The sequence below is a fragment of the Phocoena phocoena genome, chromosome 16 (assembly GCF_963924675.1).
Source record: "Phocoena phocoena chromosome 16, mPhoPho1.1, whole genome shotgun sequence".
Lineage (NCBI taxonomy): Eukaryota > Metazoa > Chordata > Mammalia > Artiodactyla > Phocoenidae > Phocoena > Phocoena phocoena.
In genome coordinates, this window is record NC_089234.1 from 68,131,813 (window position 1) to 68,157,699 (window position 25,887).

Below are 25,887 nucleotides of genomic sequence, written 5' to 3' on the forward strand. Positions count from 1 at the left end.
AAATCTCAACTTAAATTACTGCTTACTTGTTGAAATTATAACCTTTAGATATATTAGCTTAAAATATATTTTAAAATTTCACCTGTCTTGTTTTTCCTTTTTTTATGTGGCTACGAGAAAGTTTAAATTTTCATTAGTTTCATTAGTTAAAATACAATTCTAAAAAATATTAAGCAATGCAAAAGAAGGCAGAGAACGAGGAATAGAACAAAAATAATAATAATTATTTTTAACACAAGTCAATCTTTATTGAAAACCGCAGTATTAATACATAACAATTCTTGTTACAATAAACATGCTTTTAAGAATTTTAAATCTGAGCTCATCTACTCATCAGATTGCATAAAAAATTAAAATAGTACGAATTTACACATAATGGAATTGGCTCAGGATGGGTGTTCCATTCCTTTGTATTGATTGACACCTTAAGTTCAATGCAGAGGTGAGGGGGACCTTTAACACTGGAAGACAATGCTGACTTAAGTTTTAAAAAAGTACTATGAGAACGGTCTAAAAAAAAAAAACAGTATTCCAAAATCGTTTAAAAAAAAACAAAAAACAATTTCCTAGTCAGTAACAGTGGCTCCCTGGGGTCTCCCTTGAGTGGCCATCACAGTAACCCCACCAGGAGCGCATGAGAGCTGGCCTCAGGTCCAGCCCAATTAGTCTACGGACCACTGGTCTGCACGAGGACCTACAGGAGACTCCAACAGGGCTCAGGAGGCCAAGCCAAGACACTTGTCATCTCCAACACACCAATCCTGGGAGCACAGCATCCCCTGAAGCTCACTGCAGGCTCCCTGCACAGAGATGACAGCCTCTGCTCCATCTCCCTGTCCCAAGTGACTTGACGTTTGATCCCGGGGATTCAAATAAGATTACCCCAGAGGTTTTCTGTTCAAGTGAATAGGGTGGAGGAGATAAACAGAAAACTAGTAGTAAATTGATAGACTCAACCAAATTAATAAGTACAATAAATGCTAATGACTTAAAACAGTCCAATTAAAAGACAGAGAATGTCAGAATGGATAAAACAGAAGATCCAAGCATATATGGTCCACCAGAAATTCACTTTAGATACAAAGACACAGATAGGTTGAAAGTAATGAACAGAAAAAGATAAAATGTGTAGAGTAGCCATATGAGAGTTGATGTGGCTAAGGTACTCTACAAGAAAGTATTAACAATCAGAAAAAAAGTGGGACAGTTCTGACATAACAGTGACAAATATATGTGTACCTAATATCATAGCTTCAAAATACATAAGCAGAATTTTACAGAATGACAGATTTTGTATAGAAAATTTCACAGTCATAGTTGGAGGTTTTAATATCCTTCCTTCAGCAGTTGGTAGAACAACTACATAAAAAGCTAGCAAAGACATTAAAGATCCGAAAAGCTATCAATCACCTTGATTTAATTAATACGTATGGAACACCTAAATAAATTTCAAAGCATGGATATAATACAAGAGTATATTCTTGGAACGTAGTGGAATTAAATTAGAAATCAATAACAGTATGATGTCTGGGGAAAACACCTTAAATGTTTAATATTAAACAGTACACTTCTGGAAAATTGGTAGGTCAAAGAAGAAATCATAAGGGAAATTAGAAGTCATTTTGAACCGAATGATAATGAAAATATAGCACATCAGAATGTTAGTGCCTGAGAATGAATGTTGGTTTAGAGAGAAATTTATAAGTTTAAATACTTACATAAAGGAAAGAAGGAAAGTAAAATCAGTGACCTAAGGTTCCACCTTAAGAGAGAAAAAGAAGAGCAAATGAAACCCAAACTAAGAACAAGACAGGAAATAAAGATAAGAGTAGAGCATTAAAATAGAAAATAAAAGGTAAAAAGTGAATACACTGAGAATTTCTACCTTATCAGATTGTCTTTCATTCCCTTCTCTTCCTGTATTGACAACATATCCATTTGGTGAACTTGTGGAGGAGTATGCACTCTCAGACATTGTCTGTTGGAATACAAAATGGTGCAACCTCCTATAGTAGGGAATTTAGCAATTTCTAGCTAAATTCATATTCATTTACTCTTTTTTTTAGAAGATGTTGGGGGTATGAGTTTATTTATTTTTGCTCTGTTGGGTCTTCATTTCTGTGTGAGGGCTTTCTCTAGTTGTGGCAAGCGGGGGCCACTCTTCATCGCGGTATGCGGGCCTCTCACTATCGCAGCCTCTCTTGTTGCGGAGCACAGGCTCCAGACGCACAGGCTCAGTAGTTGTGGCTCACGGACCTAGTGGCTCCACGGCATGTGGGATCCTCCCAGACCAGGGCTCGAACCCATGTCCCCTGCATTAGCAGGCCGATTCTCAACCACTGCGCCACCAGGGAAGCCCCTCATTTACTCTTTGATCCAGTAAATCTTATTTCTAGGAATATATCCCAAACATAGATTGGCATAAATACAAAACGACATGTGCACAAGGCTGTAGTCATAGCAGCCCCATTTATAATAACAAAAGACTGAAATAACCCATCAATAGAGTTGTGACTGAGTAAAACGTTGATCTACCCAATGAAATATTTTATAGGTATACAAGCAAATAAACAATATCTTCTGTGACATGATGGCCAGTATACATATTATGAAATAAAAATAAGGTATAGAAAAATTCATAAAGTATGTTATTTAACTAAATATATATATATTGTATATGTGCATTTCTGTTTGATTTTTTTTTAACCTAGGGATTAACCAAAAACTAATCCATCATAGGGAACAAGGATGGAAGGAATAGCTAGAGTTCTGTGAATATATTTGTTTTTTAGGTATGACTTTGAAACTATGTAAATGTTTTATGTAATTTTAAAACAAGTTTGAATCTTTAAAAACTAAGATCCTAGGGCTTCCCTGGTGGTGCAGTGGTTGAGAGTCAGCCTGCCGATGCAGGGGACACGGGTTTGTGCCCCGGTCCGGGAAGATCCCACATGCCGCGGAGCGGCTGGGCCCGTTAGCCATGGCCGCTGAGCCTGCGTTTCCAGAGCCTGTGCTCCGCAACGGGAAAGGCCACAACAGTGAGAGGCCCGCGTACTGCAAAAACAAAACAAAACAAAAGATCCTAAAAGTGAAAGCAAAATGAAACAAAGAAGCATAAGTGTATAGTATAACCGTAGGAAGGAACTATTTTAAGTGACTTTATAACACAGTAACTTGATTATACATGCCTAGTAGGTTATACCTTAAGGACAAAAGAGCAACGTAAGAACAATGTTTTCATTAATCACAGTGTTGGTATTCTTGTTCCTAGATTGGTGTGTATGTATTGTGCAGCAAAGTAAATGGATTTGTGTTGGTGTCATTGTTTAACAGGATCTTCAATATGGGAGAAATGAGAGAGGGATGTAAGATTGATGTCGTTTAAAAAAAATGTAGAATTTTATTTGGAAGTATCAAGACATACTAACTCTGACCAGTATATCTGACCAGCTCAGGAGTGGTGAGCACTCCTAGAACCCAGATTGTTGTCTCTGAAAGCTATTTCTTATTGAGAAGTATATATGGATATATGGTTGATTTCAGGTCTGAGGCAGGAGTTGGACAAGATGACCCTGGGGTATTTTGTTATTCTGGAAGCAAGGAAGCTATCAAAGACTACTAAGGTCATGTCTAGAAGACTCAGAAACTAATTGAAGAGGCTCTCACTGGCCAAAGGTGGGAAATTTGAAAGCAATAGGAATAAAAACTGCAGTGATTTGAAGCATTACTACATTTATTTAAATCCAAGAGTTTTTAATAGTGATCCCTCCCCTAAAAACCTCTCATTTACCATTCTGGGACGTTAGGATACTAACTCATTACAGTCTGTTTTCCATGGCCTTCCATATCTGTGAGTTCTGTATCTGTGGAGTCAACCAACCATGAATTGAAAATACTTGGGGGGGAAGGGGGTGGATTTTAGAAAGTGAAATTTGAAATTGCCCAGCACTGATAACTATTTACATAGCGTTTACATTGTATGTACAGTTATTTACATGGCATTTACAATGTATTAGGTATTATACATAATCTAAAGATGATTTAACGTACATGGGGGGGCATAGGTTATGCACAAATACTGCGCCATTTTAAATAAAGGACTTAAACATCGTGGATTTTGGTGTCCATGAGTGTGAACTGAGGGTGGAGGGGTGGTGGTCCTGGAACCAGTCCCCTGCAGATATTGTGAGGGGCAACTGTATTTGAAAAACTCATAAAAATCAAGCATTTACTTTTCCTTTCCTAAACAAACTACCTCTTGGATACTGAAGATTTGATGAGGGGAATTTTCACTTATTAGACATATTCCAGATGGTAAATGAAGGAATGATAAAATTTGTGTATCACTATTATGCAACTGTCAGTGAAGTAGTGGATTTAGGCAATATTTGTCATTGGCTGCTATTACCACAGAAAGATACATGGTAATACATATATGCCTCAATGACGAACACGGTACAGTGTGAGGTTGTCTTCTCTATCAGTTCGGAATTTAAGACTCTAGATTCAACAATTACAGAAAATACAGGGACAGAGGAACATGTTTAAAAATGCCATAGAAGTGTATAATCAGCAAAATACAGGTAACTGAAGACTGGAACGAATGACTTGACTTCTTTAACAAGAAAGTTGCAGGAGGAAAAGAGATGGTAGAACCTATATAGATAAAAAGATGTAAGAATCATGTCAACCAGTTGCAATTTGTGGAACTTGTTTGGGTCTTAATTTGAACAAACTGAAAAGGAAAAAAAAAGACTATCCTGGGAAACTTGAATGATGACTGATAATGAATAATTTTGCAGAATTAACAATTTTTTTAGTATAAAGAAGATTGGCCATGAGGTGAAATTGTTGAAACTAGATGATGGACACATGGGCATCCATTGTTATTTCTCTATATAATGAAAAGTTAAGGGCTTCCCTGGTGGCGCAGTGGTTGAGAATCTGCCTGCTAATGCAGGGGACACAGGTTCGAGCCCTGGTCTGGGAAGATCCTACATGCCGTGGAGCACCTAGGCCCGTGAGCCACAACTACTGAGCCTGCGTGTCTGGAGCCTGTGCTCCGCAACAAGAGAGGCCGTTATAGTGAGAGGCCAGCGCACCGCGAGGAAGAGTGGTCCCCGCCTGCCACAACTAGAGAAAGCCCTCGCACAGAAACGAAGACCCAGCACAGCCAAAAATAAATAAATAAACAAATGTGGGGTTAAAAAAAAAAGTTAAAACTAAAAAAGGACAATTAGATTTTTCAAGATATCTTTTCTTGTATCCAAAATCTGTCAGTAATCTAGCATACTAAATAGTTGAAGAATTATTTATGAATTTAAGTGTTTGTGTCTTTCACTCTCTTGTGGTGGAGAACCATAGATTAAAAGATGAGATCAGTTAAATAGTGGTGATTTTCATTTGAGGGGCTCTGTGGATATTTATTAAATTCGAGCATTATAGTTGACCTAATCAGAATTAAGAGAGCAAAACAGTTTTTGTTGATAGGGTTTGATAGAAGGAAAAATTCATTCCATGAGTTTGATTGATGAAAAAATGCGTACATTTAAATCCAGTCTTGTAAAATCTTTCTTCAACTGAGAAAAGCAAATACAGTTAAGTGTACCAACTGTTGGTTTCCTTTTTTTGGCTGAACAAAGGGGAAGTCCTTAGGTGTAGCACAAGGCATACCTAATAACTCTGTGCTCCAGTGACCCCTTGTGCCTATGATGAAAAGGTATCGTTAGTTTCTCTTTAAAAAATTGGGGTATCCCCTTCTAAGAGCTCCTGGAAACAAAACATTTGCAAGTTTATAAATAAGTTCCATATCTTAAACTTTCTGGGACCTGACATTTATGTCCTTTTCATTTTAGGGCATGTTCTTCTCTTTCAGCTGAAGTTGGTACCTAACCAGTTATATGGCATTTGGGGAGTGTGTGTGTGTTTAATTTCAGGTTGTTAGTGTTTCCATAGCTCTTTCCTCACCCTCACTTTACTTCCACATTTGCCTTTTCAAAGCAAAAAATGGGAAGGGTGGAGTTGGCTATGTCAGGGGACTTACATTCTTTCTTTCTCTTTCTCAAGGAAAAAGGATCCTGGGATCAACCCATACCATGATAATGTATAATTGCAGAAATTTCTGGCCCGTGAGAATATATGATTGCCATCCCATTATTTTATTCTTTACCCCAAAAGGCATATGAAGCTTTATAGTAGAATACCAATAAGTATAATACTATTACATCATTCCTTTGGGAGAAGGCAGTGGCATAGTTTTCCATCACGCTCATTCCTCCTTCTTTACCTTTTCAGTTAAATTTTCTACTTACAATTTTTTTTTTAAATTAGAGTAAAATTTACTTTTTTTGGTGAACAGTTCTTTGAGTTAGGACAATGGCATTGTAGGGTAACCTTTACTACAATCAACATGTATAACAGTTGAATCACTCTCCCATAGAATTTCCTTTTGTTACCACTCCTTTGTAGTCAAATCTTCAAATCCTCCACCCCCTTTAACCCTGGACAATTAATAATCAATTCTCAGTCCTTGTTTTGTCTTTTCCCGAATGTCATGTGAATAGAACCATATAATAGATAACCTTTTGAGTCAGGCTTCTTTCAGTTATTCTGATGCATTCGAGATTTATCCATATTGTTGCCTGTATCAGTAGTTTCTTCCTCTTTATTGCTGAGAAATATTTCATTATATGGATATACCATAGTTTGTTCATCCATTCCCTGTTTGTGTTGTTTGTAACTTTTGTCTATTAAAAGTAAAACTGGGCTTCCCTGGTGGCGCAGTGGTTAAGAGTCCGCCTGCCGATGCAGGGGACATGGGTTCGTGCCCCGGTCCGGGAAGATCCCACATGCCGCGGAGCAGCTAGGCCCGTGAGCCATGGCCACTGAGCCTGCGTGTCCGGAGCCTGTGCTCCGCAACGGGAGAGGCCACAGCAGTGAGAGGCCCGCGTACCGCAAAAAAAAAAAAAAAAAGTAAAACTGCTCTAAACATTCATATACAGGCTTTTGTATAAGTACAAGTTTTATTTCACAAGGCTGAAATTTTAGCCATACTGTTAGGTATGCAGTAATATCTCATTGTGCTTTTTATTTGCATTTCTCCAATGACTAATGATTTTGAGTATCTTTTCATTAGCTTATTTGCCACCTGTATATCTTCTTCGGTGAAGTATCTGTTCAAATCTTTTCCTATGTTTTTCGATTGCTTTGTTTTCTTTCTCTTGAATTTTGGCAGTTCTTTATATATCCTGGATACAAGTCTTTTGTCAGATAAACAATTTATAATTTTTTTTTTGTCCTGTCTGTGGCTTTTCATTTTCTTAACATTGTCTTTCTCAGAGCAAAAACTTTAAATTTCGATGACATCTAAATAATTACATTTTTTCATTTATGTTTTGTGCTTTTGAAGTCATTTCTAAGAATTATTTGCCACAAAGACTTTCTTCCAAAAAGTTTTAGGTTTTACGTTTAACTTTATACCTGTTTTGGCCTAAGTTTTGTATATGGTGTTAAGTATGGATTGAAGGGTTTCCGGGGGGGTTGTTTTGTTTTGTTTGCATAGGGGTGTCCAGTTATCCCAGCATCATTTGTTGAAAAGGTTATCTCCTTTGAATTGCATTTGTACAGTTGTCAAAAATCAGTTGTCAGTTCTATATGGATCTGTTTCTGGACTTTATTCTCTTACATTGATTTGTGTGTCTTTTGTCACTACCACACTGTCTTGATTAATGTAGCTTTGTAATGCATCTTGAAACCAATTAGTGTGAGTCATCCAACTTTTTTCTTCTTTCTTGAAGTTGTTTGGTCTATTCTATATCTTTTTGCCTCTTATATAAATTTAAGAGTCTGCAAAAATCCTGCTGCGATTTTTATTGGAATTGCATTTAGTTTATAGATCAATTGGGGGGAAATTTTACTTTAAGAATATTGAGTCTTTAGAGTAACAAACACAGTGTATCTGTCCTTTTATTTATTTAGACCTTCATTTTTTTAAAATGCATGTTTTGTAATTTTCTCATACACGTCCTAAACTTATTTTGATCAATTTCTGCTACTTTTTATTTTCTTAAAATACTGCTAACTGCTTTGATGCGAATCAGGAGTGTATGGCGTTATATATTCTCTTCCCACCGAAGACTCCAGAAACCAAGGTGCTTCTCTCAGGTTTCTGGGCTCTGGTGCTTAGTCTCAGCTTCAGTCAGAGATCAGACTCTGTCACACTGGATTGCTGGCCCACCATGATAGAAAGAGTCCATTATTTATTTATGGTTGACTTCTGTTAGGGATAAAGGTATATTTGGTCAGAATGCACATACAGTCTCAAAGGTGCAAGTTGTTTGTTTTTTTGAGAGGAGGGATATTCCTCATGTTTATTTTCTCATAAATTTAAAAATTCATACTTTTATCTGACAGATGGAACTATCCTTTATAGTTGAAGTAAGGTAAAGTCTTAATGGTAACTATGTGCTTTTTAGACATGACTCAGCAAATTCATAATAAAACCTATTGCTAGCCACAGTATCCTTGAGGCAGAAAGAAAAGTACAATTATAAATTTATTGCTAAAAAATTAATTGGGGGGGCCTCCCAAAGTACAACAAATTGGCTTTACAGTTTTTACATAGATCCACTAATAGATTTTCTAGCCCTATGAGGTAGATGGCCTAAAACTAGGTCCCTGGAAATAAGCAAAGGTATATTCCATATTTTGATCATTGCTTGGTAGGTTATCCTCTTTATGTTTACAGAAAACACCACACAGGGCTCTCTATTCTCGAAAACACATGAAAGATAATTTGGCAGCCCAGGAAATTTAAATGGTTTCAGACTCAATTTAAGATCAAAGGATCTGAGGCCAAGGAAGTCCAGATGATCTCCACAAAGTAAGTGTCAAGGATCTCTGGTGATAATTGTGTTTTGGAATACAGCATATATGGGTGAGACACCTAATAATAATTGTGCAATGACCCTTTGTAATGACACCTGCTATCCTTTAATACAGGTATCAGCCAAGTATATGATAGGGATGAAGCATAATGAGGTCATTCTCCTATGCCTAGAGTAATTCTTGTATCTAAAATGTTTGACAAGGATAGTAAGCCCTAGTTTTCAATTCAAAAAATAAAAATAAAAAGACTTGGGAATCTTACGGTTTTCTTTCTGCAGTAGAAAAAATATAATAAATATCTACCTCAAAATGAGTGCACAGTTTTAATATGAGTACTTATCCTGATAGTGAATATTCTGGTACCATTATTTAAAAATTCTGTTAGTTTTAGTTATAATTTCAGATGACTTAACTGCTTAAGTGCTGTTGATGTCTCAAAAGCTAGGTGGCTGAAATTTCTTTCCCCAGTGCTCTTCATAACACTCTACACTGGCACTGTCTTGAGACCTTAGGTTGGTAGGTCTTGTATAATTAAAATAATAGGCCTTTATATAATTATAAAATAGGCCTTGTATAATTGTCCAAATACAAATTCTGATATCGAATACTGTGTTAGTTAACTGGAAGTGTAGTAGTATTAAAGAAGGACTGATTAACTTTAAGTAATACACTAGTAGTGAATTTTGACAGTGACTAAAAACAGTTGTTTCATTCTGATGGTCTAACTTTTTTAAAAAAATCATTGAGTAATGTTTTATTGTATGGATGTACCACAACTTGTTTATCTGTTCACCTATTGAAAGACATTTTGGTTACTTCCAAATTTTGGCAATTATGAATAAAGCTGGTGTATAAATGTTATAGAATATGTATTAAATACATTAGCCATTTGCATGAGAGTTTTCTAAAATACATTTCTGTATCATCTTAGATGATTCTGGATATAAATTAAGACTTTTTCTGCATCACTCATTAAACATATTTATTACAAACTAGTAATAGAGGGGACAAACATTAAATATACACAGACATATTTTATCTGTGTCAAATGGTACAAAGTATATGGTGCTATGAAAGTAAATGATAGAGGGTTTTTAAAAAAACGTTTTGCATATATTTTTCAATTAAACAAATGCCCATTTAATATAAATTATAATACAGTGATACTATTTTCTGACCAATTTTGAGTCCTAGGGTGAAAGATTTTCTAAAGTCTTCATGAAACTTTTTTATAGTTTTTAGAATGCTATGGAAGCATGTCTTCAGAGGCTCTCTCCTTGTTTTGCTTTTATAATCTGCTTTAGACTTGGAAACTAGATAATGGTATTATTATCTTTATACTAGTGTCAGTAAGGTCTGACACAAGATGAGAGAGTTTACCTTTGCATAAAGTGCATTTGCCTGTAGGGGATGGAATTTGTAACATCTTCCTTGGCTCCTTAGGAGCCTTTTAGCTCGTTTTTTTTTAGTTCTGTCGTATTTCAGATGGATAGCAGTGCTATTGTCCTACATAAAAATAATATATTTAGAACACAGTACATTTTTTTTTTTTTTTTAAATAAATGTTATTTATTTATTTATTTATTTGGCTGCGTTGGGTCTTCGTTTCTGTGCGAGGGCTTTCTCTAGTTGTGGCAAGCGGGGGCCACTCTTCATCGTGGTGCGCGGGCCTCTCACTGTCGTGGCCTCTCCTGTTGAGGAGCACAGGCTCCAGACGCGTAGGCTTAGTAGCTGTGGCTCACAGGCTTAGTTGCTCCGCGGCATGTGGGATCTTCCCAGACCAGGGCCCGAACCCGTGTCCCCTGCATCGGCAGGCAGACTCCCAACCACTGCGCCACCAGGGAAGCCCCACAGTACATTTTTGCTCAGATATATTTGTTTCTGCCTTTCAAGGTACACTTTCCTCTGTTACTTAGTTTTCTTCATTGATAAAATAAGTAGCATGCTTCTCAATCTCAATTAATTAAATATTTTATTAACATACACTTGAACAGTTAGATCGAGAAACAGAAGTGTGTTTTAATTTTACGACTCAGTTACCAATGCCCCAGTGCTGAGTTCTTTATAAATAGTATAAAGAAAGGACATTCACCACTGCTTTACATTGTTATAGCAAGTCTTCATTTCTATGGTAACTTTCTTAAAAATCTATTTCAGAAGGTAAATGGAGGAAATTAACAGTACAAAAAAAAAAAAGTAAAAGCAGAAGTAGTTTTCAGTACTGTGAAAATAAGGAATAAAAGTACTTGATTTTTTAATTCAAAGTATCAGAGAAATATATTTTACCTCTGGCCAACTCTTTGAGAAGTTACTTAACTGGAAAACCAAATCTGAAAAGAAGAGTATCAGTGATGATTTTGAGCTGCCTCAGCTACGTGAAAGGTTAACTGCCTATTACACTGTCTTCTGGAGCCCAGTTAAAGAAAGACCGCATGGTTATAGACAAGAACATAGTATAGTCTCTGTTATAGATAGGGGGAGGAAAGACCCAGTTTTTTATTATGTTCTTTTACAAGAAGGAAGGAACAAAGCATCTTGTAGCTGGAAGAGAAAGCTATGAAAGGGGTCACTGGATTTGGAGTTGGTAGCAGTAATAGCGGCAGAAAAGTTTTGAGAATGGCTTGCCAGTTGGTTGATTGAAAGTAGAAGACTGCCAGCATAAATTTTCAAAACTGTGGAGCTCTAGGACCGAGCTTAAGAGGCTAATAATCAATTGCTAAGGAAAAAAAAAAAAAAAACTAACATACTTAGTAGACGACTGATACTCACATTGTGTTGTAAGATTTCCAACCTACTTTTAAAAGTACTCCTAGAATTGGAATGCTATATTATGGGAGCTTCTGCATTTGACCTCTTTTCTATAAAAACATTAATAGTTAATTCAGTTTCTAATCATGTCTCAAAAGACCAAAACCAGAATTGAGTCTTCTCTAAACAAATTATGTTGGGGATTTATTAACAAGCATTTGTAGTATTCAGGACTTCGCATTTAACTTAGGTTTTTCTTTGTTATATATTTAGTTGATCTCCCTCTCCTTTAAACTCTTGAGTTACATCCTAATGCCTACAGTTTTGTAAACTATTCCCAGGAATCCCTTTTAACCCATAGAAGAGCTCTCTTCATTAATTCATTCCTGTGCTTTAAAAGCATCCCCAGAGTTTGTGCTCCTGGAAAGCTTTTTCCTCCTTGTTTGGTAAAGCTCCTTCTCTCTCTTCCTCATCTTTTATATTGTCTAGAAACTACTGTGGTCTCTAAAATGCCTCCTTATGCTAAAAAAGAGCTGAACTGATGGTGTTTGTCCTTTTTAGCCATTTTCAGTTGTGTATCATTTGAATAATTGTCCAAAAGCTGTAAATTGCTTAACTTCTCTACGCCTTAGTTTTCTCTTTTGTAAAACCTTACCCAACACATTGTAAGCCCTCAAATTTTAGCTGCTGCTATCATTACTAATGTTATAGACTTGGTGTTTGTGTCCCCCCAAATTCATATGTCCTAACTCCCAATGTGAAGGTATTTGGAGATGGGGTCTTTGGGAGATAATTAGGGTTAGGTGAAGTCATGAGGCTGGGATCCTCATGATTGGATTAGTGCCCTAATAAAAAGAGACTGTCTTTGCTCCCACAAAGAAGAGGTCATGTGAGCACACAGTGAGAAGGCACCTTGTCTACAACCAAGGAGAGAGTCCTCCAAATAAGCAGACCTTGCTCTATTCAGTCTTCCAGCCTCTGGAACTGTGAGAAAATAAGTTTTTGTTGTTTAAGGTATTTTGTTAAGGCAGCACAAGCAGACTAAGACAGTCATCATCATCAATGATATTATGTTAAATACTATGCATAATTTATCCAAAAGATAGTAGTATATATACTGAATTATATAATGTAATAAGGAACTTTGAAGATGATGGGAATATAATTCTTTTTCATTAGATATAAAGAAGGTAATTGTAACTTAAGCATCTTTGAATAGTTTGCATTTCTTGATGCATCTTGTTAGTCACCAAGTAGTAGGTAAGTAATTCATAGAGAAGAGGAGTAAGCAATATAGATATTGAAAGCACGCTTAGTCTCTTATTAAACAATATAGATACTGAAAGCAAGCTTGGTCTCTTTTATTTTACTATTTGCTATCTTTGTTTGACCCTTTTTCTCATTTTGCCCCCTAGGGCTCTAACTTGCAGACTCATTGTGGAAAATCTTAAGGCCATTTTAAGTGTGTGGTTCTTCTGCCTTTACGCCACAAAGGAGTCAGCTACCCAGACATCCCTCTTTATTCAAGTGATTTATCACTTGCTCTGTGCATCACCTTGTAGGGACTATGCTGCTGTGTAACTGTGAAGCCTCTTAGAAGCTATCTTATTGTTTTCATTGATTCCATCATTTACTAGGTGTTTGACCTTAAGCAACTAATTTCTCTGTATCTCAGTTTCTGCTTCTGAAAAAGTTGATCCTAATAGTGCCTACTTACAGGGTATATGTAATGATTAAATGGCTTAATATATGGACATAGCAGGCACTATTGAAGTGTTAGCTGTTTTCGTTGTTACTGGTATTGCTTTTATTTCCATTATCAATAATACTGGTTAACTCTGGTAGAGGTTTGAATGCCCCTTGGGAAATGAATGATTGTCTGTGATCTCCAGACTATTTTAGAATTTTCAGAACCTAGATTTATATATCACAATGTGTATTGTAATTTTACTTGTGATTGTCATTACAGTAATATACTGTTTTAGTGTGACTATGTATTGGACTCCTGTAGAATTGTCCTTATGATTTTAATTTTAGTTCACCATAGCAAATTTAATATACCTACACAGAATATTATACTTGTTTATTAAAATGTTGGATTTTATCATACCTACTAGGATGGCTGTAATAAAAAAAAGAGAGAGGAAATAGCAGAAGCCACTTAACATTGTTTCAAACTGCTTATACCTTGGATTATGTCAGACTATTTCTCAGGTTTAATTCTAAATTTACAGTTCATTATTTTCTAAGATCAACCTATTTCTTTAAAATAATTCTTAGATTTATTGATTATTGCTCAACATACCCTTTGTTTAAGCTTGGGCTAGTTCATGAGTGCCTATTAATTTTGACCCTTTTTAATGTTAATAAAAGTGTAAACTTTTGAAGTAACCTGAAATTATAGTTACATTTGTTTACGTTTTTTGTAAAGTAAAATTAAAAAGAGACCTAGCTTCCTTATTTTATATAATTTACATGCAATTATTTTCTCTAATGTCTCTTTTGTCTTAACTAATAAATGAAGTCACCAAATGATTTTAATTTTTTCACAATTTCTTCCAATAATCTAGAAAACTTATTTTAAATACGACTCTAAGCCAGTAATAATAAAAACATTACTTTGTTGAATTATCGTATTCCTCTATTTCATTACTTTTATATAAAATATCTGCTTACAAAATATCTTTTGAAATAAATATGCTTTATTCATTAGAGAGGAAGGTAAACTAACCTAATCTGCTATAATTACCATTTTAATTTGATAATTTAATTTTTAACATGTATGGATTAATAAGCCATAGTTAAACATTTCTGATTTTATAAAGGCATAGGGCATTTTTTTAATGTTTTGAGTAAAACATTTACTGTATTATACTTTAAACCCCATTAATTTAGTATCTAGTTATCTACCTCCTTGAGTATTTGGGCAGAGATGACCAGGTTTTGGCCCCCCCTTGATTTCTTTTTTTGTTTGTTTATAAAAGCTATTTTAAAAGGTTATGTATGTTATTTATATATATTCTTTTTCATATTCTTTTCCATTATGGTTTATTACAGGATATTGAATATAGTTCCTTGTGCTGTATAGTAGAACCTTATTGTTTATCCATCCTATATATAATATCCAGTTTGCATCTGCTAATCTCCCTCCTCTCCTTCTCCCTTGATTTCTTATTACCAAATTATTTATATAAATTTGTAGACAGGTAAATTGTGTGAAAAAACTAGTCTGTTTTTCCCCCTACTGCTATTTTATAGAAAAATATTAAGTACCCCATAATAGAAGATTTTATGGACAAAGAAATTGGGAAAAATCTCACGGTATAAACTCCCTTGTTATTAATAACGCATAATGAACACTGGCATGTTAAAAGACTTGAGAAGACCTCTGGTAAAATTAGACATTTATTACTTATTAGTTCATGAACTTTGTGCATGACTTATTTGGCTTCCCTAATGCTTATTTATATACAAAGAAATGATGATTCTATAATATAGATTATATTTTGAGGAATGTTAGTGTAGTCTAACGCTTTTATTTTTAACATCAAAGATTCTTAGAGTCTAAGTAGTTTTAGCCTGTGGTGGCTGGTTGGTTTTGGCAGAATCAGGCCTGGGAACTCTTCGTAGCTCTCACATGACATTATGTAGATCCCCACCTTTCCTTTGCAGTAAATAAAAAGATGAGGCCTGCATTGCACTAAATTGATATAATATCAACATTATTATTATTGAAACCATGGTAAAAACTAAATTTGTCTTACATCATTTGATTTTTACAGCAGAAACAGTTGTGTGACTTTAATTTTCTTTATAAATGTCATTGAATAGAATATATTGTGAAAGAATAGGGGCTTTTCCTAGTTACTGGTCATTGTTTTATTTTGTAGAAAAATAAGAGATTGACACACACACACAACTGTCTAACTATTTATCTACCTACCTACCTGTCTGTCTACAGTCAAATCTCAAATCCTTCACTATTGTTGATAGTATGGAGGTAAATTGGCTGCATAGCAAAGAAGCAGCAGAATGTCTAGTTTTAGTTTCCTTTTGTCCCCAAGGTCCTAGCAGATTTCCTAAAACTGCCCATGACACTGTCCATGCAAGATAAACTATGAGTTTAGAAAGTTCACTTCAAGCTGAAAGTTTTAATTTTATATAAAAGGCTTTGCATTTACATTGAGTATGTCCTTTTAGATAAAGAGACGTTTATAAACCTTGGTTCTTTAGGTTCTTGGCTGAAATATTTTGTCAACAAGACCATATTACTGTCCAGGAGGGAAAAGCAAAGATAGTGCTACGGTTTTCCTGAGCCTTAGCTTCAGTTTCCTGGAGTTTCCCAAAACCCATTTACACCACAATTGAGAATCTTGAAAGATTTAAAGTAGTGGAGAAAGTGGTATAGTTTGAAATATTTGCATAACGCCATTTGGACCTCAGCTCAACCCCTAAGGATGCATTTTTAGAAGAAGCCAACAGAGCTTCTTTTGTGCCTTCATGTGGATAACCATGAACAGAGATTAAATCCTTGAACAATGTATTTCTGTTTCCCAATTCTAATAGGTAAGCATATCTAACTAGCTTCCTAATGGGCAGTAGCACAGATATCTCAAAATCAAACATGTGTTTTAGCAGTTTGCCTCCATGTTTAAAAGTCGATGACTGCGAGAGGCAGGAGATACGTAATATTTGTTAAGCACTTTGTATGTATGCAGCACTGCAGTGAACACTAAAACAGTTCTGCCCTCAGTGAGCTTGTACCCATTATTTGATTATATACTAATATAAACTGGGGAAAAAAAACTGCTTGTAAATGTTCAAATGTTTGAATCGAAGTGGGGGTTATAAACATCCTCTAAGAACTTGAACAAGGCCAGAAGAACAAACAGAATTTAAATAAGTGGAAACTGAAACACTTCAGGTGTAAGGGAGCAAAAGATGGGTGGAAAAAAAAAAGAACAAGACAGCCTCCAGCATAACTCATAATGTAATAGGGAGGACAGCTCTATGAATGAAAAGGATGACGGTGGGGAAAGAAGAGTTGAATGATTGAATGACTTAGCATAGAAGCGTCAGCTTCAGTTTTCCAAATACATCACGCGTGTCTTGTTCCTGTTTTGATGGAAAAGCTTTCGGTCTTTCATCATTGAGTATGATTCAGCTGTGAGTTTTTCATTATTATCTTCATTAAGTTAAGGTAGTTTCATTCTATTCCTAGTTTGACTATTTTTATAATGATAGGGTGTTGAGTTTGTCAAATGCTTTTTCTTTGTCAGTTAAGATGATCATATAGTTTTCTTCATTCTGTTAATGTGGTATATAACATTGATTGATTTTTCATATGTTGAACCATCCTTGCACTGCCTCCTGTCTTTGTAATTAAAGTTTTATTGTAACAAAGCCAAACTCATTTGTTTACATATTGTCTGTGGCTACTTCGATACTACAAAGTCAGAAAGTAGTAGTTATGGCAGAGGCCATATGGTTTGCAAAGCCTAAAATATTTACTATTTGGTCCTCAGAAAACATTTCCTGACTTCTGCTTCTAGAATCATCAGTATCAACATAGTTCTTTAGTATGTCTTTAGTAGATATTTGCTGGTCTGTACTGACCAATATTGTGTAAATTGCTTTTCTTAATAAACTTACAGTTTATCTTCCTGCCATACAATAGGTAAGGGTTATAATTTGGTTAAGGAGATGTTAGATAAATAATGATTTTTAAGAGAAATATTAATTTGAATAATGAATTTGTTAATGGCTTTTCTAATTTAATTTCATGGCTTATATTTTAAAATATCACATTCTGTGTTGTTTATGGAGTTTATGTTTTCTTTTCCATAGGTGTATGTGGAATTTGATCATCTTGAGTGGGATAAACGAGAGTGGGTTAAAGTTTATGAAGATTTTTCAACCTTCTTGGTGGAATACCACTTAATCTGGGCCAGAAGGAACAACCCTAGCCAGACTCAGGGATCAAAGAGCAAACAGATTCAGTGGCCTGCATTGGTAAGATCTATATTCCTATTTCATTAAGCATTTTCAGTTGTTTGTTTTAAAAGAATAAGAGCTAAATATAAGTTTAGATTTATCTTAGTGATTATAGGTTAATATTCCTGAGGAGGCTCGGAAGTATCTGGCAGATATTTCAAAATATTGCTTACATTTTGTTAAAGAATTCTGTGTGTCGTTTTGTTAGTACTCTTTCAGCATATTTAGTCCATAAATAGTTTATTCTGTTCAGCTAGGGGAAACATGAATTGACAACTGCTGAGAGATACTTGATTGATTTGTATGCAGTGTGAAAGAACTGTGTTGAATGAGACTTTGTAGGTGAACTTTAAGAGGGTACTTTTTATAAACCATTCAGTAGCATATAATTTTCCTTAGTTCATTAAATTCTGTCAAAATTGAGTGAGTCATTGTGGATAATAGCAGATATTAATGTGAAATTCCGGTTGACCCTTGAACAACATGGATTTGAACTGTGGGGGTCCACTTATACATGGATTTTTTTCAATAAATATATACCCCTGTACTGTACTATTTACAGCTGGTTGAATCCGCAGATGGGGGACTGCAGATATGGAGGGCCAGCTATAAAATTATATACACGTATTTTCAACTGCACGGAGGGTCAGGTCATAACCCCCATGTTGTTTAAGGGTCAACTGTGGATGTTAAGGTAATAAGTAAAATTATTTCATATCAGGAGGCATTCCATTTAAGAAAATAGTAGATTTAAATAAATTCTCAATTAGTTTGCAGAGTTTTGTAAAAGAAACATACTAACAACAATATCATTAATTCTGTGGGAAAAAAGCCACATCTCTTTAACCATTGTTATCCCTGTTTTCTGGCAGGGTGTTTGGCATTTAATATTTATTCAGTTTGTTTGAATGAAATAATTTTCTTACATTAATATCAAAGAAATATGTTAAAGCCATTGAAACGTTATTTCATGTATTTGGTATATATATTATCAGGGTAGGTACTTCAGATTTTTTCAACATAAATTAACTACTTACAAGGATAGTTTTACTTGCTGAGAATTGCAGTGCTTATAAATTTTCTTAGTTAGTTAACCCTTTAAAAGTCTGAGGAGTTAAGTGGTTAAAAAGCAAAGACAGAGAGGGAAGGAGAGAGATGATGAAATGAATTAATGGCATTTTAAAAAGAAAATATAATATGGAAAGACGAAAGGTGATACTTATGAGTTATAGTTTTGATAGGATAGTTTGAATACTCTAGGAAAATAAAGAAGATAATTTTATCCATGATAGATTTTAAAAAAATATTTGTTGAATGAATATGTTGGATTGTTAATATGAAGTTTTTAAAAACCATGACTAGCATGCTTTTTGATTCTCTAAACCTTAACTCAAAAATTGGAAAAAATCTGTAATTATCACATATACGTGAATTTTGTATGAAAAGTCTCAAAAGCAGGAAGCAGTGATATCAATAATACCAAAAAATATGCCTTAGTGTCATAGTTAAAGAATAAACAGAACTTGAGAAAAATCTTTGCCCTTTATGAGAGAGAGTTAAAATTAAGGTGAATTCCTAACGTATATTTGTAAATTACTGATTTTGGAGAAAATTTCTATTAGGAAATACTGTTTAATAATTTTTATCATAATTTTAGAACTTTGTTTCTGTTAAATCTTTTAACCTCACAGAACTACTTGAATAAGAACCAAACTTCTTTTTAAAATTCAACTTTTTTTAATATAAAAACAAGTACATACTATTAAAAACTTGGAAAGTGCTAAATGGTATAAACTAGAAAATCATAATCATTCTGTTTTGGCTTCCAAGGAATATCTAACTTAATTATTTGACATATTTTCTTATAAATTGTATTTCTCTGCCTTTTTTTTTCAAGCACAGAATTAAATACCTTTTTTGAATTGTGCAATGTGCTTAACATAGAATTTTCCATTTTACTTATGTTTAAGTGTGAAGTTCAGTGGCGTTAAGTACATTCACATTGTTGTACAATCTACAGAAATTATTCCATCTTACAAAACTGAAACTCTGTACCAATTAAACATCAAGTCCCCGTTCCCCCCTTTTCCCAGCCCCTAGCAGCCACCATTTTACTTTCTGTCTCCATGATTTTGACTACTCTGTACCTATATAAGTGGAATCATACAGTATTGTCTTTTTGTGACTGGCTTATTTCACTTAGCACAATGTCTGCAGTGTTCATCCATGTTGTAGCCTGTGTTAGAATTTCCTTCCTTTATATTATAAGGCTGAATGATATTTCATTGTATGTATGTACCACATCATGTTCAGTCGTTTGTCTGTTGGTGTACACTTGTGTTGCTTCCACCTCTTGGCTATTGTGAAGAATACTGCTGTGCTCTTGGGGGTACATATATCTCTTTGAGACCATGCTTTCACTTCTTTGGAGTAAATATTCAGAAGTGTAATTGCTGGATTATATGATAATTCTATCAATTTTTTTGCGGATACTGTCAGAGCAGCCATACTATTTTACATTCTAGCCAACACTTGCTTTTTTTTTTTTTTTCCAGTTTTTGATAATAGTCATCCTAATGGATATGAGGTGCTATCTCCTTGTTGTTGTGCTTCGCATTTCCCTAATGATTAGTGATGTTGAACATCTTTTCATGTGCTTATTGGCCATTTGTATATCTTTTCTGGAAAAATGATTCTTCAAATTCTTTGACCATTTTTGAATTGGGTTGTTTGTTTTTATGTTGAGTTTTAGGAGTTCTCTGTAGTATCTGGATATTAATCCCTTATCAGATTTGATCTGCAAAACATTTTCTGTCATTCTGTGGGTTGTCTTTTTACTTTGGTGATAATGTCTTTCCATGCACAAAATTTTAAATTTTTCAGTAAGTTAAATTTGTCTATTTTTTTCTTTTATTATCTTTGTCTTTGGTGTCATATCCAAGAAATCACTGCCAAATCCAGAGTCATGAAGTTTTTATCATATGTTTTCTTCTGAGAGTTTGATTGTTTTAGGCCTTACATGTATGCTGTTGATCCATCTTGAGTTAATTTTTGTATAGGGCATTATATAATGCTCAACTCCATTCCTCTGTATGTGAATATCCAGTTTCCCAGCACCATTTGTTAAAAAGACTGTCCTTTCTCCACTGAATGTTCTTGACACTATTGTCATAACTTCTTTTGCTGTATACGTAAGATTTTATTTCTGGGCTCTTTGTTCTTTTGGTCTCTATGTCTCTATGCCAGTACCACACTGTTTTGATTTCTGAAGCTTTGTAGGAAGTTTTGAAATCAGGAAGTATAAGTTCCTCAACTTTTTTTATTTTCAATCGTTTTGGCTGTTTGGTGTCCCTTGAGAATTCCATATGAGTTTCAGGATGGATCTTTCTATATCTGCAAGAAACATGGGGATTTTTATAGGAATTGCATTGAATGTATAGATCACTTTGGATAGTATTGATCTCTTAACAGTAGTAAGCCTTCCAGTCCATGAACACATATCTCTCCATTTATTTATGTCTCTTTTAAATTTTGTTAGCAGTGTTTTATAGTTTCCAGTGTACCAGTGTTTCACCTCTGTGGTTAATTCCTAGGTAATTAAGTCTTTTCTATGCTGTTGTATATGGAATTGTTTTGTTAATTTTATTTTCAGATTGTTCATTATTATAGTATAGAAATGCAGTTGACTTCCATGTGCTGATTTTATATCCTTCTGCTTAGCTAACATCCCACTCAATTGTGAAAAAACTGGAAGCTTTTCCGGAAGAGAAGGATGACACTTAGACAAGGGGAAAAAAAGGCATCTAAATTGAAAAAGAAGTAGTAAAATTATTTGTTTGCAGATGGTATGACCTTGTGTGGTCACACACACACATACACACACGCATATACACACATTAAAGCTAATAAGGGAATTCAGAAAAGCAGCAGGATACAAAATCTGTGCTTTCTTTTAATCATAGTTTTAGCTGAAGCTGCATTAAAATTGTAGATCCTGGGTTTTTTTTACTTAATCTTTAAGTAAACTTTACTTTACTTTACTTAAGTTTTATCCTATACATTTGTCCTCAATTTTTAAAGCCTGCATAATATTTAAGTAAACTTTACTTAAAACTTTACTTAAGTTTTATCCTATACATTTGTCCTCAATTTTTTTTTTTTTTTATAAATTTATTTATTTACTTTCTGGTGCGGCGGGTCTTTATTACTGTGTGCGGGGTTTCTCTAGTTGCAGCGAGCGGGGCTACTCTTCGTTGCAGTGCGCAGGCTTCTCACTGTGGTAGCTTCTCTTATTGCCACACATAGGCTTCAGTAGTTGCAGCACGTGGGGTCAGTAGCTGTGGCTCGCGGGCTCTAGGCACACAGGCTCAGTAGTTGTGGCACACGGGCTTAGTTGCTCCGCAGCATGTGGGATCTTCCTGGACAGGGCTCGAACCCATGTCTCCTGCATTGGCAGGCAGATTCTTAACCGCTGCACCACCAGGTAAGTCCTGTCCTCAATTTTTAAAGGCTGCATAATATTTGATCCTATAATGATCCATTTCCCTAAGGTTTGGTATTGTAGTTGTTTCTAATTTTTTGTGATTATAAATAGCTGTAATAAATATCATTATAAATATGTAAATCTTTGTCTGAATCTGATTATTTTTAAAATTTAGATTCACGGTAGTAGAATCACAAGGGTATGAACTTGAAAACAAGAAAAATCTAAAAATATGCTAATACTCTCCACAAATTATTTGAAAGTTGTGCTTACTACTATTGTCCCCAGTGTATGACTGTTTTCATCTCACCCTGACCTTAACCCCCCAACTCCCCCCAACCCTGCTTGTAAGCATTGATTACTTATTTTCAGAACATCTTGTAAAACCCAAACAAACATTGGAAAAGGAGGATTTTTACAGTTTAAGAAGTGCAGAATTGAATGTTATTATTTTTATATCTGCTAATTTGATATTTTAAAATACTGTTTTATTGTTTTAGTTTGCATTTCTTTAATGGGATGAGTACTTTCTCATATTTGTTAGGAACTTGTATTTTTGTGAACTGTTTTTTTCAGTTACTTATTAGGGTTTTGTGTTTTTCTAATATTATGAACTTTTAAAATATTATTACAGATACTGTAACTCTTTGTCGTATTTGTTTCATGGTTTGCTCAGGTAGTTTTATGAGAGAAAGTCTTTTTGACTTGTATGTTTGTATTTAAAGAAAGTCTATCTTATGTGATATCTTCCTTAATTCAGATAGTCAGGAAGTGTCTTCCTTTCTTCCTGTTTCCTTTGTTTGTTTCAGGGGGGTGTAAAAATTAATAGAACAAACAATTAAAATCAGAATGCATGGTATACTCTAGAAAATAACCATTTTAACTTTCATAAGACTTCGCAAACATTCATTTATGTGTAATACATGTGACTAAGAGTCTGTTGTTTATCTGTTCAGTAAAATGAGGCTTATTTAAGGAAATCTACAAGCAGCAGTTATGAAACTCAGAATTTTAAAATTCATATAGCATAATGAAATACTATACATACAAATATGAGTTATTTTAGGGATACATATGAGGTAGTAATAGGCTGAAACACAGTAGAAAGTTAGTCTTGTTTTTAATTCTCTACAGATTTTTGTAGAGAATTAAATGTTTGTAATTCTGTGCACCTGATAGTTGCTTTCCTGTTCCTTTGTACTTAAACATATGTTTGTATTATCTTCTTTCCAGTTGTTTCACACCTTGTGTGGTATCTGTTAAATATTACATATTGGTTATATTATCTAGTCTCCCTCTTATTCTAAGAAATCAGTGGAAACCAGCAATATACCTGCTGGTTTTTGGAATCATGACAGGACAAAAAAAACCCTTTTATCTCATTAACCTATTCTAAAGTTTACTTTAAAAGTTTAAAGATAAATAAAACTGTAATAAAATGTGGGATAGTATAATACCCAGGTTACTTCTCTGGAATTATCTCCTCATTTTCTTCCCAGGATATCAATAGTAGAACATGTATTGGAGCACCACATATGTAAAATGCTGAAGTGGTGTCTTTTTTTTTTTCTTTTTTTTTGGCTTTGTCCTGTAGGATCATGGTACCACCTGAGGCCATTTTGATGATGGAGGCCAAGGTAACTTACATTTTTATGTAAGTTACTTAATATGTTGTTAAATTTTATTTTTTAATGAAGCAAAATACTCATGAAATCCCATTTATCTGCACCAGGGAAAGAAAGTGTTGCATTCATAATTGAAATCAACGAATCGCCTACCTAACTGGGTTAGGGCCCTGGCTCCATCTCCTTTAGGAAAACCTTCTGTGGGGAGTGGGGCTTCGACCCTAACCCAGCTGGGCTGTAACACTGCTGCATTTTCTAAGGGGCTGAGTTTTCTACTCCTTTTCTGCTGGCCCAGCCTTCCAGATCACCCCATCCAGAATTAATTTTACCATCTTGTGCTCCTGTAGAACATTGTTTTTGTACCTTTATTTTAACAACTAGTATATTCTGCTTTGTATTATACCTATTTGTTTACATGTCTGTCTTTCTCTACTAGATTGTAAGTTCTTTGAGGACAGGATCACGTCTTAGTCATCTCTATCACCCTAGGACTCTAGCACAGTGCCTTACCCATCTTAGACAGTGAGGAAATGCTTATTTTAAAGTGATAGATTTACTCTATCCCAGCTAGTGAAAAAGAACCCCACTGGGAGTTATAGCAAGTTTCCGGGCTATTACTTTATTATGCTAAGATCAAAGGACAGGAGAGCATCATCAGCCAGTTGTGGTAAAAATGTGTTTGTTATCAGTTTTACATGACAAGTAGTCAAAAACAAACAATAAAAATGTTTATAATAGATGCCCTCTTTCTAATCAAATACAAATGTGATTCCTTAAGTTGTCATGGGGGGAAATGAACTTATATTTTCATTGTCAACTAAATATGCCAATCTACAGTAATTTATCTGAATTTCTGGAATGAGTTTTAGGAAGCTCTGACTTCTTCTTCCCAATGCAACTTTTCCTTCGCTAGATAAGTTATTCTGGTTTGACCAGGAATTGCGATCAGATCAAAAGCATGTGAACCTTCACCAATATATTTCCTTTAGGCTTTTTGCCTAGTGAAAATACTTTTTAGTTGCTCTCTGTTCTGAAAGAAACCCTCTCAAAGCAGAACAGAATTCGCCTCTCTTTGGGACAGACTTACATTTATGTCTGTTACATTGCCAAACTTGGTTAGATTATGACTTCAACCAAACTTTACTGAAATGTAAAGATATGCCACATTCCAGATATGAAATGAGCTTTCACATAAATTCATTTACAGAGTTTTTACATATCGACAATTGAGTTTTCAGAATTAGAATTTAAGTTTTACAGTTCTTTGTACTTCAGTAAATAATGAAATGGTAGTAGAGATAATAAACCTTCAGGATTATTATTTCTCAGAAAGGTAAAGCACTTTAAGAGATCAAATTATATATAGTAAAGTATTAAATTTTTTAAATGACAAAGTCTAATACTGGAAAGGATTTCAGTGAATGAGCATGTCTTTCATTTCTTGTGGGTCATAAAATGACATTATTTGGGGGGAAAGTATTATTTTGTAAGAACCATAAAGAAGTTTCTACTCTGTGATTCATTAATTCTACTCTTAGGAAATTATCCTTATAAAATAACTCTTAAGAAAGTAAAAATTATAGTCAGTTCAGCCAGCCAGAAAGTAAAAATTATAGTCTGTTCAGATACCTAATATGAGCCAGATAGTCCTGCAGATAGAAAAATTAAAGGTATAATGTTACATGCAGGAAGTTGTTCATTAAGTCCTACTAAAGAAGAAGAAAAGAAACAACTTTGATGTCTGAAAATTTGTGAATGGTGTTGAATTAATTTTCTGAGAGGTTATGCAGCTTTAAAAATTATAATTATGAATACTTTAGAGAAACATGGACAAATTAAATTTAAGTAAAACACAAATCTTGATTATAGTGGTGTTAAAATTATGTACTTAGGAAGTATTATAAAGTAATTAAAATTATTCTTTTAGAATGGAAGGCATATGCCTGATTATAATGTCTTTTCAATTAAAAACAGCTAGGGCTTCCCTGGTGGTGCAGTGGTTGAGAGTCCGCCTGCTGATGCAGGGGACACGGGTTCGTGCCCCGGTCGGGGAGGATCCCACATGCCGCGGAGCGGCTGGGCCCGTGACCCATGGCCGCTGGTCCTGCGTGTCTGGAGCCTGTGCTCCGCGACGGGAGAGGCCACAGCAGT

General features: G+C 34.7%; 1 protein-coding gene across 2 annotated transcripts in view; it reads left to right on the top strand.

Moving 5' to 3' along the window:
• Positions 1-25,887, top strand: part of JMJD1C (jumonji domain containing 1C) — a 246,084-nt gene that overhangs the window by 53,563 nt on the left and 166,634 nt on the right. For both annotated transcript variants that reach the window (XM_065893794.1, XM_065893795.1), the window contains exon 2: positions 17,482-17,646. In XM_065893794.1, the coding sequence (XP_065749866.1) occupies positions 17,482-17,646 (165 nt within the window). The remainder of the gene's footprint in view (positions 1-17,481; positions 17,647-25,887) is intronic.